This window comes from Rhizoctonia solani, chromosome 3 (genome assembly GCF_016906535.1).
Source record: "Rhizoctonia solani chromosome 3, complete sequence".
NCBI classification, from domain to species: Eukaryota; Fungi; Basidiomycota; class Agaricomycetes; order Cantharellales; family Ceratobasidiaceae; genus Rhizoctonia; species Rhizoctonia solani.
In genome coordinates, this window is record NC_057372.1 from 1,140,176 (window position 1) to 1,155,527 (window position 15,352).

Here is a 15,352-nt window from a genome sequence, read left to right on the forward strand (position 1 = left end):
ATAAGCGCCACTAGCACAGCCCCCATTGGCCTGCCTATCATCCATCTCCCGCAATGACCGTGACTCACAACTCCGTGCTTCCGAATGCGCTTCGCATCCCCGCGCTCACCAAACTCGCAAACAAGCGCATTGTACTGGCATCGGCCAGTCCTCGCCGGCTGCAGATTCTCAGGCAATTTGTGTGTATTTATGTGATTAATCCAACTTTTGGCAAACTGAGCCTTTGAGCAGGGCTTGGATCCCGAGATAGTCCCTTCCAAATTTGCAGAGGACCTTCCACACGACGAGTTTTCGAACGTGTACGAGTACCCGGTGGCCACTGCCACAGAAAAGGCGGTCGAAGTCTATGTCCGCATGGTCGTAAGTGCTGAAACGTTTCAGACAACTCCCTTTACCCGACTGACACTTGAACAAAATAGGAAGAAAACGCTGACGACCCACCAAGTCTGGTTATCGCAGGTAATCCACGCAATCTTCTGAACTTTTGGCCGAATTAACGTACTTTTATACAGCCGACACTGTAGTATTGACCAAAGTTGCTTCGGCGGGGTCAAATATCCATGACTCGCTTCTACCCGATATCCGACCTGATATTCTGGAGAAACCACAAGACAAAGGAGACAACCTTCGTATGCTACTCGAGCTCAACGGCGGGCGGTGCGAGGTCGTGACGGGCGTGTCGGTCGTATACCCTATTCTGACCGCGCCGGGGTACGCGATCAAGTACGTACACCGACATACTATAGCCTCTGTATTACTAATACGCAGTAGGTCAATGGATGATCGCTGCATTGTCCACTTTCACGACTCGGATATTTCCATTCTCGAGGCATATGTTGATTCGGAAGAAGGCATAGATCGGGCTGGTGGGTTTGCGCTCCAAGAAAGGGGCGCACATCTCGTGTCTAAGGTCGAGGGCGACTTTTACAACGCTGTTGGGTTCCCTGGATCCGCTTTCTTTAAATGGATAGGCATACTTATTAACGAAGAAGACGACTTTATGGATTTCGATATATAAACAAATCATAATTGATACACTTGTATATAGCAAGGTGTTAATTAATAACGTACATAACGAGAACTAGAGCGCATACAGGTCACGACCTCCGAAATTCAAGCCTTTGCCCTTCCCACCACTTTAGGTTTTACCACCACCTATCTTGCTTAAGGTGCTTCACAAATGTATCCGCCGTATAAAGCTCAACCTGTGTCTGTGAATCAGCATCCTTTCAATACTTAAAACGTCAAACATACCTCCAGCCTGTCAGACCCCAACTTCGCCTCTCTTTTACTCGAGTCAATGACCACAAACCGCCTGGTCTCGAGCATAAAACACGGCTGGATTTGGAACCATTTAAGGCCTTGAATCACCTGATTGCTCATGTTTGAGATATGATTCTCGTCGCCCATCTTGGAGAGGTCAATTTCAGCAGGTTTAGCAGCGGTAGTCGCAGAAGCGGAGCTGGCCTCCACACGCCAAGGATCGTTGTTGGATTCACTTGGATTGCCCCATGGATTATCGTTGGCCCCAGTTCCCCATGGACTTTCGTCGCTAGTACTAGTGCTAGATCCCCAAGCGTTATCAACCGCACCACTATCGCCACCACCCCAACCACTTCCAGACCCCCAACCATTGTTTCCCCACCCGCTACTCGCATTCTCCTTCTCCTTCCGCTTAGCCTCTGCCTCTTTCTTCTTTCTCTCCACCTCTGCTTTCTTAATTTCTTCCTCCTTTTCTAAACTGGCTTTCGCAAGCTCCTTGTACTCCTCTAAAATCTCATCTTCACATGACTTGCGGAGCTCGTCTCCATCTTGGATGAACGTTCGTTCGACTTGGGCCTGAGCCCATTCGTACTCTTCCAAGAGGCCCCATTTGGGAGGTGCTGTTAGTGCGAGGTTGTAAAATGCGAATTCGGTGGAAGTGACGAGTTCGGTCATTAGTACGTCCAATGCCCAAGAAAGCCTACAACCTTGTCAATAGGAAACATACAAAAATATTGAATTAGTGACGTACTCGGATTCCTGAGCCTTTCGCGCATTCAATGACAGTATTCCTATTGTCTTTGGTTCGATATAAGTTTCCCAAAACGGTTTCCCTTCCAGAGCCTCAACAACTTTCTTCACAGTCCACGGGTCTTCGATCAATGCAGCCGGCGTAAATGTCACCATTCCACCTTGATTGAAATACAATTCAGCAAATAAACCGCAGCATATATGCGGTAACTTACCCCACTTCCAAATCTCCTTCAGCTCCCAATCCGCAGTTTTCCAATTCCCGCCGCTACCGTACACATAAAATCGGATCCTGTACTTGCATTTACGAAGCGAAAGCCCTGCCAGCCCTGCAATATTATCCATGTATCGACGGTGGATGAAGATCGCGCCTGCAGTATCTTTGGGATCGCCCCCTTCGATTACATGGGCACCGCATTGACGCAATTGGTGTCGCATCAAACGGACCTCATAGTCGTGATCAAACTCTCTAGAGGGGAAAACTAGGCAGTTGACCCCCGCGAACGAAGGCTTCATCTCGGGTGGGATTTGTTGCCAGTACTTGGGAAGCTGCGAGACTTGAATTGGGGGCGGCTCCTCCTCATCAGAGAGGGAACCAACTTCCTTCTTGAGCATCAACACGACAAAACTAGGGGTCTGTGCATAGGCTTGATCCTTAAAGTATTCGCAGATCCCACTCAACGCAGGCAGATTTCGGTACTTTCGTAAAAGGGTAATAGGAATAAGGAGCAGACGTTGGGAAAATTCATTGTTATTGCTGGCCATTATTCTGATTTCTGAAACCTATAATAGGCATAAGTCAGGCTGAAACATAATTAGCATGAGTGTGCGTACCCAGAGATAAACCTCCATCTTGTGGATCAGCCCGTCCCATGTCTGCCATTCTGAGCTCCCTTGCGGATCAGTGCATGTCATCCAAGCAGCCTGATAAACACTCAATGCGCCCGATGCGATAATAGCAAACGACAGATTTATATCCATAACGCTAGGAATGGTCATCTTGTCTTTAATATACTTATTTAGTATACCCTTGAAGTTCTTTGCTGTTTGTTCGTTGGGAATCACTGTATCACTGATGATGACTTCACAGGCGCGATTAGCAACGTCCTTGGCAATATTCCCATTATCGAGGTCGGTTTCCGAGGTGGTGATGTAGAGTTCCCCGGTCCACACTCGCGTAGCAATTTGTTGGGGCGCATTTGCTACCATTGGTGAGGCGCCAAGTAAATGTTCCAAAGAGAGGGGGCCGTCGACAGAGCCCCGAGTGACATTCAAGCTGGTCGAGACAATCGGCTGTTGAGGATTTGGCCTTCGATGGGGCTGATGAATCACTACGGGAGGAGGCGGGGGGTCATCGAACTCGGGCAGATCTACATCCATATGGCTAAAGTCTCCAGGTGCTCGCATTGAGGTTTTGTCCGGTTCGTAAGGGCCACTGGGTTTCACGTTAGTGGCGCCATCAGAACAAACGGGATGCGACTTACTCGAAGAGACTGTCTGTGGGGCTACCAGCGCGGCTGTTCGTTATGCCCATCTCAGCCGCTATATCCGAAACAAAATTTTCAACAGCTGTGAAGGCAGGACTGAAAATGCTGATTAGTCGCATGATCGTACTACAGGACCCATACTTACGGGGGCCCTGGTTCTGTTGGCGAGACTTCAATTGGCGAGACAACAATGTGTTCGCTCCCGGCCGTCTCTACAGGAGGAACACTATTTCCGGGATTGGCTGGGTGCTGAGCAGTTTTCCTCATCGACATCCCGGCGTACATGTTACTAGGACCTGGGGCCCTATCCTGGGATTTCCTACCCAGTGCGATTACTTCGCCGGCTCGTTCGGCCTGCTTTCCTTTAGTACCTATTCCAACAAAACTGCCTGATATATTTCCCGCCTCCATGTTCGGGCGATTGAGTGGTTGCCTACCCCGTCGGGAAACTGGTATGGGTTCTTTAGAAATCGTTGCAACCTTTCTAACCTCGGGAGTAGTGCTTGTCGACGCTGTAGTGCCTATTTGAGAAGCGGTGCTTGCGTGTCCCTTTGATGTAGAAGATGGCTTTGACGAAGCGGCAGGAGTTCTCGACGTGGTGGATCCCTTTAGCTGAGGCCTTGTATTAGATTTGACCGATTGGAAGGGCTTGCGCCGCCGTTCGGCCTGGGTTTGTAGGGTAACACCTGAGTTTAAACCAACGTCGGAGGTTGTCGCTGACGGTCTACGGGCTGACAGAGGGGCATCTTCAGACGATGATGAAGACGATGAAGACGATGATTGCAAGACATCTTCATCATCCCTGTCACTTGAGCTATGCAGAACATCCTCGTCGTCAGTGCTACTGCCCTCCTGCTAAGTAAAAGGTCAGTAAATCACCTTCAGTCGGTCATCAGACTCACGGATTCAGACTCCGAGTCTCCTTGAAGAGCAACAGGCTGTCTTCCTGACTTTCTTGTAGCTGCTCCACGACTTTTTACAGGCTCATCTTTTTGACGCCGAGAAAGGAAACGCTCCCGCTCTGCGACTGAGATCCGAGTAAGATATTCTGCCAATCTCAATGTAGTCGAGCTCACCTAGCCACTTAGCCGCAGCGGTGTATTTGGTACCAGGTATTGGACGTGAATTCTTAATGGACCTTTATTTTTTGTGTTTGTACTGTGAACCTATGGATTGAGCTTACACGTTTCTTCGGGAATTCTTTCCAAAAGCGATTCACTAAGTCCGCCGAGCCGTACTGCGTCAAATTGGCCTCGGGCTCCCATCTGGTAGCAAAAGTTAGAAATTGTTCCATTTAAGTAAAAGAGAACTTACGTGTCGTATTGAGTGTCGTATCCATACCACTTTATCCACATAGGTTACGAAATGGTTTTTAACGCAGAAGGTGTTAGGCTTACATGAACTTCGTACTCCTAGTTACTGGTAAGGGTCAAACGGATACACAAATGGAACAGGTGAGCTTACCCAACCACTCTCAGTCCATCTAGCACCATATATAAATTCTAATGGAAATAAGTTAGGTATTATTTATTAAAGGACTGAGATACATACCGACTTCATATTCATCCTCCGACTCAGAGGAAGGCTCTCCTGGTTCGGGACGAGGCATTGCTTCCCTGGTGCCAAGGGGTAAAATATATCCTGTATGTGGTTGAAGGATTCAGCTCTTTGTGCGGAGATGGTGGCTGGTGCCAGTCCAAACAAAGAGACCCAGATTGAAGGAGCGAAGACACTGAATTGAGGATTAAGGAAATCGTTACATGTAACACCACGTGATCGTGTATTGCAAAATACGTCACTCAAAGTAAATCTTCTAAATCCACTCTACCATAGTACCAAACATTTCATACTGCAGAATTTAGTCCAACTACATCATGAGACAAAAAAGGGCAAAGGCCTACAAGAAATTGATGGCTCTCTACTCCATGAGCTTCGGATTTCGACAACCGTACCAAGTGTTGGTGGATTCGACATTCTGCATTGAGGTTTGCCAGCACAAGATAGACGCTGTGAAACAGCTTACCACGGTTCTGCAAGGAGAATGCAAGCTTAGTGGGACAAATCCCTTCTTCTGTCTTTATCTTTATTTATCTCAATCGCAGTGATAACGCAGTGTAGCATGGTCGAGTTATACAAGCTCGGACCGTCGGCTCAGCATATCGTGGACCTTGCGAAACTATTCGAGCGTCGTAAATGTAATCATCGAGAAGCGATTGAGAATGAACCATGCATAGAAAGCGTTGTTGGTAAGTTTGCTCGTACGAGTATATTGTTAACAGCGCTCAATTTCGTCAGGTGAAACAAATAAGCATCGCTATGTCGTAGCCTCACAATCGACGGACTTGCGAAATAAGCTTAGAAAAATACCTGCTGTTCCTCTCGTACATATTAACCGGTCGGTTATGGTACTAGAGCCTCGTAGTGAGGCCACAATCAAGGCCAAGGACCAGGTGAGGAGATTGAACTTTACGCACAACATCGTATTTATTATCATCCTAGTCTGAATCAGCAAGCATGGGTGTTACCGACTCTGAGGCCCGGGCATTGACGTCCTCATCTACACCAACAGCTACTGAGCCAACGCATAAGCGGAAGATAGCCAAAGGACCTAACCCACTTAGCATGAAGAAGAAGAAACCAAAAGTGAATCCTGGGTCGCAGAGCAGCCACGAACCTAGATCGAACTCATCCACGACGAAGTCTGAAAAACGTAAACGAGATAGTGGAGAGCCTGAGGCAAAAGCTCAAAAGGTGATCGCCAACGGGGAGTCACAGGCTGAGAATAGCGAAGGAGGACACAAACGGAAGCGAAGACGAAAACATAAGGCTGTAGGTGATGTCTCGAATTAAGATTCATTTCATTCGGGCTATTGTATGTATCCCAACTTTCACTTGGTTTGTTTTCCTCTTGAATCTTTGCTCTCGCATATACGTTATATCACTTCTTCAACCCACAGAATTATTGGTACCTTAAAATACCTTGATGTTAAATGGCTACAAACCTGCAGATCGCAGAGAACCTGACAGCGGGACGTCATCGCCCTCTACGCTGGTTAGATGTGGAAGCTTTGGAGTATTGAGCCAGTAATACCAAAAGGTAAGATTCTTTGAAGAGAGATCAATGTGTGGTGGTCCTGGGTGGCTAGTCCTTGAGTGTCGTATTTCAGGGTGGAACCCTAAGCGCATATATACTCGGGTTTGGGCTGTGAATATGAGAGATAAGTTATACATGTATTTTATCTCTGCCTCGAAGGATATTAAATTACCTTTCGAGGTGTTTAGACACGGTTTGTTTTGTCAATCGATGGGTAACTATCGAGGTAGCGATTCCCCCATGACGTGCACTCCTTCAAGACTTCATGTTCGCCTCCATTCAAATCACAGAGTCAGACGGGTTGAACCTTCCCATATAGAAGGCCAGCAAAAACTTCTTAGATTGAATTCGTCGCGTACCTTGCTACGAACTCATGTTCAAGGGGGCCCAGTTAATGCTGTTCTCATAAACTCTGAACACGTGACCAGCGAGTTATATCTGGCGCTTACACAATCCACTCCAAGTCCCCAGCAGCTTGTCACTAACGCAACATGGTTCGCTTCAAGGTGAGCCAATATGACGTTGACTGATGTCGAGACAGAGCTCATATTGAAAAAAAGAACCGCTGGCTGCTTGTAGAATTTCTTTCGTATGGGAGCCCAACGCTAAATTTGACCTCAAACAAATCTATAATGCACTCCGCGACAGTGTGGTTGAGAACTTTGGCGATGCTGGGTGGGGCGCGGTTGCTGGTCCCTAACAAGTACGTGAAATTCATACACAAGCGAAGATATTTAATTCAAGATTTTGGAAAAGTTAAATACTACTCGCCAACTACACAGATTTGTATCATCCGGGTGGCCAGAGATCATCATACTACTGCTTGGGGAGGTCTTACTCTGCTCCGGTCACTGGGTGGAGTACGGATAATTCCGCATGTAATCCACCTATCGGGTAAGTCATCACTGCAGATTTCACCCGAGATTTTACTGAGCTATGCATAGGGACGTTGAAGAAAGCTCAACTCGCGACCATCACGCACAACCGCACGGTTATTGCACGCAGGCGTGCGAATGTAGCAGGTAAATTATTCCGTTTGTATCTTCGAATTCATGGATACCAACAACACCCCTTTAGCGCATACTTCGGACGCTTATGATACCTATCTTGCCAAAAGCACGAAAGAAATCGAGGCGCTGAAGGATTGAGTGCTCAGGTTATCGTTGATGCCAACACACGCATGAGTTGTGCAGGTCGATCGAGCGGTCGATGGTCTTGCTGATATTCGAGATGAGTGAGTGAGGCCGTATTTTTTGCTTACCGGTTCGTCCTACATTGGGCTGTATATTATTTCTGTTGGACAACTTGGACTAGACCAGTACTTTCAAATAAAAGCCGAAAAGGTGTTCCTGATTACACAGCCACACCATCGGGACTGTCTCTACTCCACCACGATCGTGGGTGTGGGTATAATCCGTATTTCGACCACACTAGACTGCTTGTTATGCAAGAGGATCCTTCTGGGGATATCGGCTTGTCCTCCCCGCTCCGAGAGCCTATAGAACTTGAATCCAAGCTTAAATCTAAGAATAGTCGACGAGCACCCCCTCCTGCAATCGACCTTGGGCCAAGTAATGCTTCGAATTGGAAAACACCGTCTCCCGCGTCTCCTACCGTGCTCTCTCCGACATCTCCCACAGCGAATTCCCTGTCGCCGGCATCCTCAAGTCGCGCTAGCAGGTCACGCACGATGCCCAGATTGACCAGCCGCCTTGAACACCGAGTTCAGGATGTTTTTGCAGAAGACACGGAACACTTCAGGCAGATAAATTACTCAGCTTAACAGGTGGATCCTGTCTGTTGCGGTAGTCGATTGTAAGTTGCTATTCTCGACCAATAAACGACTCGCTGACCGAGGGCTCAGTCGACTTGGATATTGGGCCTGTTGTCGCAAAGTTATACCCCAGCATCAAGCTCGATGCCCCAGATAGAGAGAACATGTAGGACTATAAACGTTCGTTCGCAAAGCAAGTGATAACCCCAATTTTAACCATAGAGCCTTTTCCTCATTCCCAGACACCACCCTGTTCGACACTGGGACTCAGACCCATTCTTTCAAAATCCGCTTGTCACAACCCATACAGACCAATTCCGGAGAACTAGTGCGCGAACATGGGTCATTGTACGGTTATGCTTCCTTTCTGCAGCGCAAAGACCCAACATCTAAGCGAGGGTACCTCCAGGTAAGCCTGATGTTTTATAACATTGCGCGGTGTGCTCACAACTCAACAGCGTTCTGTAGTATTTCTAACCCACCTACCATGGGTTGGGTTGTTCGATAAAGCCATCAGCATATTTGGCCCCATGTTCTTTGCCCATGGAAACGCCATGTTACAATCTGGGTGTCTGAATATCTGCAGCTGGTGAGTGGGTATGGCCCAAGAACCTATTTTTACGCGATCTCGGTGCACTTTCCCAAGTCTGATGCTTACTCCAAGGCCTGACCCTATCTTAGGATCTTCTATTGAGCTTGGTTTGCTTGGTTCTGTCATTATGACTGAAGTGCCTCGATCAAATGATGAACAGCAAGCTGTGATGTCAGCGAAATTGCAAGACACCATGGTTCGGGATCTATCAGCATATGAGTACTCCTTTTAGCTAACTTCTATAGACCGTAGCCACTCTGCCCTCGCAACCCGTTTTGCCGCTCCTGGTGGAAAGCCTTGATAAGTTGTGGACACTATGGTGTGTATCCGCTTGCTCGTTTGCAAATCACGCTTATCTACTTCCAGGGAGTGTTTAGTACTATGCGATCCCATCCTCGTCTTCGCCCCTTCACCTTCAATATCAAGCACCATCGTTTGGTGGCTCAGAGATTTGGCACGACCGGTAAATGGATTGTGTTTTATACTGTGTGTTGCATAACTCATCTTGTTGTAAGATCCCATTTGCAGGTGATATCCGCCCGTATTTTCATATACACGACCGGGATTTTCCTTTGCTTATCACCAAGAACGCTCCAAGACCGGGCTTGATCATCGGGGTGACTAATCCCTATTTTGAAAATGTATGCAAACACTGGCCGCATATATTGAGTGTGGGCGCATCCGAGAGGGTTCCAAGGCATAGCACCGCGAGTAGGCATTCTGCGTGAGTCGCCCAAGTCATTAGCAAGTTTATTATTACCACTAACATTTCTGAACCAGAGCTCTGGCGTCTCAAACTTTGGGACCTACCCCCGGATATCATACTAATCATAACCGCTATATATCAAAAGACCGTGCTTTGTTGAAAAGACTCGAGGCTGCAATCAAAGAGGGACCTGTTGCGCGTGAGTACACTGATGCTAGTATAGACCTGGGCTTACTTGTCCCGAATACAGAACTCCAAATGGAAATGATTCTTAGACAGCATTTTGCCCAGCGTTCACAACAATTGCTTGCGCCTCTCAATCGATATTTTAGCAACCTCCTCCCCAAACCCACAAATTACTCCCCAAGCCCTTCTCTACATGCACCTTCGCCAGCCCCCTCATTCAACGTTTTGTCCCCAGGCTCATCGGTCGCCCCCTCTCCAGCCGTGCGCCCGTTAACTACGTCACCAGCTCCACCTTCTGTTGTGTTATCCGACGTTCGGGTCAAGCCATTTAATAGTAAAGACTTTTTCGCATCCTTGAAGACACATGGCGCACAGCTTCCGTTCCGCTCGGCAAGTAAACAAAAAGAGTTCTACGAGCGGTGGCTGAAAAGCCCAGCATTTGGCGCTTGGATTTCTGGGAGGGTAGACGCCGCTCAGAACGTATTAGCACGAGCGGGTACCGAAAAATAAGCTGCTGTTTATTTCCTTAAATATGATGGTCGGATTCGTATGTATATTATCTTAAGTTCTCTTTAATTTTATAGACCTTCAAGGGACTAGTTTAGCATCGAAGTTGGTAGACTACAACTGAGGGCGCAACGTCAATTTCTGGCGCATTTATGTACTTGTACGGTCGGTCCATGTATGTGAAGTGGTATTTCTCTCGCTTCCGGCATCCATCACGTTCGAGCGAGTAACGCCGCAAGGTTTCAATGTGTTCGTAGTACGATGGCCAAAGGCTTCACTCTCACGATCCATCCTAGGCCAACCAATCCACCTCCGCAGCTGACCGCAGATGCTATCCTGCAACTAGAATGGACCGGCGCTCAAGCTCAGGATATAAGGTTACGGTATCCGCCTCACCTTTTTGGCTTCTAAACATACATCAGCCAATGAGACGTGTGCTGGGCATCACATCATAACATCGACAATACATCACGACCCTCGGTTCCGCCGTCTTGTGCTCGGTCTGCGGCGCAGATATGTCTCAGTAGCACAGCAACCACGCCGTAATTCTAGTCAATATAAACGTCAGTTGGGCATTTGCACACTCTAAGTCACAATCATGAGATTGCTGTGCGTTGTCAGTAGTGTTCTATCTCTCGCACTTTCAGCCCAGGGTGCCCGTCGTTGTACCTCGTCCGACCCCTGTTGGCCTTCGCCTTCTACTTGGTCTTCGTTCAACTCTTCGATCGGCGGTCGTCTGGTTGCGCCTCGGCCTCCTGCCTGGCCCTGCCACGACCCGCATTACGACGAGGCAGCATGCGCCGAGGCTCGCCAAAACTGGGCCAACTCGTTCTGGCGGTCCAACCAGACTGGAGCGATGCAGTCTCTAGTCTGGGACAGCCCCCAGTGCGGAATCGATACGCCTCGGAATGTAACATGTCCGCAGGGCTTGGTTCCGGCTTATGCTGTTGCGGCTGAAAGTGCAGATGACGTGAGCAAAGCGGTCGAGTTTGCGCAAAAGTACAAGTTAAAACTTGTGGTAAAGAACACTGGCCATGATTTGTGAGTTGGCTCTGTCCCTTGACGTGCCAAAGGAAGGGCGTATCATTCTGACTTGTTTCTAACTCGAATATAGTCTTGGAAGGTCTAGCGGTGCTGGTGCATTTGGTGTATGGACACATAAATTAGGCGGAATAAACTTTACCGATTCTTTCGTTGCTGAAGGATGCTCCGGAGACCAAGGCGTTCCGGCCGTTACTATTGGAGCAGCCACTCAGTGGTTTGGTGCGTAATCCCTTACGACTGGTTGCGCGCAACCACGATACATACGAGAGCTAACCAGTCGAATAACAAGATGTATACAAGGCGGCTGACGAACACAATGTCACCGTCGTTGGAGGCGCTGCTCGTAGTGTTGGGGCAGCAGGTGGATGGCTTCAGGGTGGAGGCCATAGTCCACTGGGTGTTAAATACGGAATGGGGGTCGATAGTAAGCCAGCCTTGGTTTGACTTCACAACAATATTATCTAACTTGTGCAAAGACGTACTTCAGTTCGAGGTCGTCACTGCAAACGGAAAGTTGGTGATAGCCAACAAGTGCAAGAATACCGAGCTGTTTTGGGCTATGCGAGGTGGCGGTGGCGGAACCTGGGGGGTAAGTTATATGCTATCTTCACTCCCCTCAAGCAGAAAGAGGTACTCAATCGCGATGTGCCCTTCTCAGATTGCGCTCAAAGTGACATATAAAACTCATCCGCCTATTAGCATGGTCTCTCTTGGTTTCCAAATAAATGCGACGGACCTGCAATCAGCAACTGACCTCGCAGGTGTGATAGTCAAAAATATCCCGAGCATGGCCGATTCCGGTACGTAATCGAACAGTAGGTCCTAATGAGCTCAACTAAAAGTAACCAGGGGTGCGTGGGTACATAATCTGGTCTCCGCCTTTTTCTTGCTTTGGCGTCGTCTTTCAGCCGGGTGGATCCGATTTGCAGACTGTAAACAATACACTTCAGCCGGCTTGGGACTGGACGGCGCAACACCCGGGCACACAGGTGGCTAGCTTTGGGAACGTCTATCCTACTTTCTTTGGTTACGCTTCTAACTACATCAACGACATTGGGATTGCGACTAACGTCTGGATGGGGAGTCGGCTTGTCCCTCGCAAGACCCTGGAGAGCAAGTCTGATCAATTATCAAAGTTCGCTTTCAACGATGGTGCTCCACTCATAGGGTCGATTGCTATCGTCGGTGAGTACCTATTTTTTTCGGTAGCTTCTCATAGGCCAAACGTCCGCTGTACCAGTTGGTGGGGGTGCCGTAAATCATCCTGATCCCGGTTCAACTGGGTTAAATCCCGCTTGGAGAAAAGATGCGATCGTGAGCTGGTCGCTCGGAGGTACTTGGCCAGAGTCTGCTTCGGAAGAGTTAATCGAACAAGCAAAGAAAAACGTGACAAAACTAACTCAAGACTTGGGAGAATTAGCCAACCTAGACCACGCGAGCTACTTCAACGAAGCTGACCCGTAAGCACGAATTGCTGTCGAAAACCATTCCTTACTTACCGCTTTTGGGAGCCTAGTGCTGAACCTCAATGGAAATGGGCATTCTTTGGATCGCACTATTCTCGGCTCCTCAAGATCAAGCAAAAAGTTGACCCGAACGGACTGTTTACTTGCAACCGATGTGTTGGTTCCTCATAGTCCATAATTGTCTATTTTGTGTCTACCATATTCCATCTTTCAAATAAATCGATATTATTTATTTAACCCAGGCAAGAGAAACGTGCAAGTTGTCTGAAGGCTCTGTTTAGACTTTGAAGCGGGTAAGCGCCAGAGCCACGTGGAATTGGAATGAGAGGGGAAGCTTCGGTGGATTAACAGCTGGCCGACCACGTAGGCAAGTTCTTTAAGCGGACTACCGAGCGTCTCTACCCATAGATTTGCCCACCATGTCGAGCGCGATAATGGACTCGATGGAGCCGCCTACTGGCGTTCGACAATTCGACGCATTTCCTAAAGTACGACCAAACTACAAGGCACGGACTACTGGAGGAGGTCTGATGACTGTGCTGGGTAAGTCGGTATCTAGGCGCATAATGGAGTCTCTGAACCGACTCCTTTTGTAGTTGCAGTTATTTCTTTCATCCTGGTTCTCAATGACCTCGGAGATTATCTTTGGGGCTGGAGAGAGTACGAATTTACCGTTGACAACAACTTGGCGACAGTCATGTATGTGAATGTCGACCTTGTGGTCAATATGCCATGTCACTGTAGTTGTCCCTTTGGAACCTGAATTATAACTAATGACTGTGTTCTAGTCCTCTCGGTCGATCTACGTGATGCCGCGGGAGATCGCCTCTTCTTAACTGATGAACATGGTGGATTCAGACGTGATGGTGTAAGTTGCACCACCATTGGCTATTTGAACTTGCTAACAGTCTCTCAAGACTCTGTTTGATGTTGGACAAGCGCATGCTCTTCAGTAAGACCGTACACCAATGTTTTCGGAGGCAACCAGCGCTTATGCACTTAACTTTAGGGACAGCAAAGTTTCGGTATCACCACAGGAAGTTGTCTCGGCTTCTAAGCGGAGTCAGAGGGGCCTGTTTAGCTCATTCAAGAAACCCAAAGACCCTACCTTCAGGCCCACCTACAACCATATCCCGGATGCCAGTGCTTGCCGTGTCTTTGGGACGGTCGCTGTCAAAAAAGTTACGGGTCAGTATTTTCTTGGCTTCTAATAACTTGGGGTTACTTATTTCGATTACTGCCAGCCAACCTACACATTACTACTCTTGGGCATGGCTACAGGAGTGCTGAGCATACCGACCACACTCGTGAGTTATTTTGGGATTTTCGTTTCCCACGGCTGCCTCAGTAACAATAATTGCGACAGTGATGAACCTCACTCATGTCATCAATGAGTTTTCGTTTGGCCCCTTCATTCCTGACCTCTCGCAACCTCTGGATTATTCGTTTGAAGTTACCCACGAGCGTAAGTTATTCAAACTCAACCTTTGCAGTATTTTGTTCTAATACCAGGTTAAGACTTTACCGCGTTCCAATATTTCATTACTGTTGTCCCAACTACCTACCAAGTTCCCGGACAAGACCCCCTCCATACCAACCAATATAGCGTCACTCACTATACCCGCAACATTGAGCATGGGCGTGGAACCCCGGGTATTTTCTTCAAGGTACGCTCCTGCATCTGGTGAAAATCTACTTAAACTTAACTGCAATACCACAGTTCGATATCGATCCTCTTGCTATCTCAATTTCTCAAAAGACCACCACCTTCCGAGAATTCCTTGTCCGTGTTATCGGTGTAGTGGGAGGGGTTTGGGTGTGCGCTGGATGGACAGTCAAGGTTGGAAGCAAGGCTGCCAAGGTCGTGACTGGTGAAGAAGACGAAGGGATTGCTGAAGTCCAAAAATCATCACGTAAAAGTCGCTGGGCTGGCGGGGAAATTAGGCGTGTTAATATGTCAGGACATGATTCACCAGCGACACCGATCTACCCCGGTAGTCCTATGTTTGGCTCTATTCCTGGCTCACCCATGCCAATGACCCCCGGATCTCGTCCACCGCCTTCCGCTTCCTACTCGATGCACCGTTTCCCTTCCTCTCCTTTGCCAGGGCAATCGCCAGCTGGCTTCCCTCGCAGTCCCGCTCCTCCTACACCATACCGACAAGATAGCTTCCCACTTTCCGCACGCCAAGATAGCTTCCCTCTTCCCCACTCTGCCCGTCAGGATAGTTTCCCGTCTCCCGGACTCGTTCCTCCACCTCAACGCCCGCGCCCGGAGAGCTTCCATGGCGGAAGTAGCCCTCTCGGCAACGGATCTCCTCTCAGCCCTAATGGAGGCCCCCCAAGAGGTAGGGCGACATCCTGGCTCAACTCTCCGGTGGCGGGGTAGACGAGAATAAAAAATTGGCTTGAGACAATCAAGGGAACCGAATTTATGTGAAGCCACCCGTCAAGGTGGAAATTTACTGCTTTGCTGTGGATTC

General features: G+C 48.4%; 6 protein-coding genes across 6 annotated transcripts; 5 read left to right on the forward strand and 1 right to left on the reverse strand.

The window, feature by feature from the left end:
• Positions 1 to 53: 53 nt before the first annotated feature.
• RhiXN_02749 (N-acetylserotonin O-methyltransferase-like protein) lies at positions 54 to 1,018 on the forward strand (the record flags this gene model as incomplete). Its single annotated transcript, XM_043322566.1, has 5 exons — positions 54 to 179; positions 232 to 360; positions 420 to 459; positions 513 to 723; positions 772 to 1,018. The coding sequence occupies 5 exons, from the start codon at positions 54 to 56 to the stop codon at positions 1,016 to 1,018; spliced, it is 753 nt and encodes a 250-aa protein (XP_043178062.1).
• A 127-nt stretch (positions 1,019 to 1,145) lies between these two features.
• Positions 1,146 to 5,109, reverse strand: RhiXN_02750 (chromo domain protein; the record flags this gene model as incomplete). Its single annotated transcript, XM_043322567.1, has 14 exons — positions 1,146 to 1,205; positions 1,255 to 1,963; positions 2,015 to 2,174; positions 2,229 to 2,796; positions 2,848 to 3,448; positions 3,498 to 3,596; positions 3,646 to 4,355; positions 4,403 to 4,527; positions 4,577 to 4,628; positions 4,684 to 4,765; positions 4,815 to 4,843; positions 4,898 to 4,912; positions 4,965 to 5,002; positions 5,052 to 5,109. The coding sequence occupies 14 exons, from the start codon at positions 5,107 to 5,109 to the stop codon at positions 1,146 to 1,148; spliced, it is 3,306 nt and encodes a 1,101-aa protein (XP_043178063.1).
• Positions 5,110 to 5,619: 510 nt separating this feature from the next.
• On the forward strand, positions 5,620 to 7,742 carry RhiXN_02751 (rRNA processing protein, Fcf1 family protein; the record flags this gene model as incomplete). Its single annotated transcript, XM_043322568.1, has 7 exons — positions 5,620 to 5,746; positions 5,796 to 5,950; positions 6,000 to 6,143; positions 6,201 to 6,329; positions 7,377 to 7,488; positions 7,539 to 7,616; positions 7,672 to 7,742. The coding sequence occupies 7 exons, from the start codon at positions 5,620 to 5,622 to the stop codon at positions 7,740 to 7,742; spliced, it is 816 nt and encodes a 271-aa protein (XP_043178064.1).
• Positions 7,743 to 8,038: 296 nt separating this feature from the next.
• On the forward strand, positions 8,039 to 10,362 carry RhiXN_02752 (FAD-binding domain protein; the record flags this gene model as incomplete). The annotated part of the gene is made up of 11 exons (XM_043322569.1): positions 8,039 to 8,317; positions 8,373 to 8,409; positions 8,459 to 8,534; positions 8,591 to 8,777; positions 8,827 to 8,957; positions 9,033 to 9,156; positions 9,206 to 9,279; positions 9,327 to 9,423; positions 9,476 to 9,684; positions 9,741 to 9,865; positions 9,917 to 10,362. The coding sequence occupies 11 exons, from the start codon at positions 8,039 to 8,041 to the stop codon at positions 10,360 to 10,362; spliced, it is 1,785 nt and encodes a 594-aa protein (XP_043178065.1).
• A 595-nt stretch (positions 10,363 to 10,957) lies between these two features.
• Positions 10,958 to 13,040, forward strand: RhiXN_02753 (FAD-binding domain protein; the record flags this gene model as incomplete). The annotated part of the gene is made up of 8 exons (XM_043322570.1): positions 10,958 to 11,400; positions 11,474 to 11,622; positions 11,693 to 11,827; positions 11,880 to 11,992; positions 12,062 to 12,203; positions 12,253 to 12,588; positions 12,644 to 12,863; positions 12,920 to 13,040. The coding sequence occupies 8 exons, from the start codon at positions 10,958 to 10,960 to the stop codon at positions 13,038 to 13,040; spliced, it is 1,659 nt and encodes a 552-aa protein (XP_043178066.1).
• Positions 13,041 to 13,288: 248 nt separating this feature from the next.
• Positions 13,289 to 15,258, forward strand: RhiXN_02754 (Endoplasmic reticulum vesicle transporter; the record flags this gene model as incomplete). The annotated part of the gene is made up of 9 exons (XM_043322571.1): positions 13,289 to 13,412; positions 13,466 to 13,603; positions 13,658 to 13,737; positions 13,787 to 13,821; positions 13,879 to 14,057; positions 14,114 to 14,176; positions 14,236 to 14,334; positions 14,388 to 14,536; positions 14,590 to 15,258. The coding sequence occupies 9 exons, from the start codon at positions 13,289 to 13,291 to the stop codon at positions 15,256 to 15,258; spliced, it is 1,536 nt and encodes a 511-aa protein (XP_043178067.1).
• Between the last annotated feature and the right edge of the window lie 94 nt (positions 15,259 to 15,352).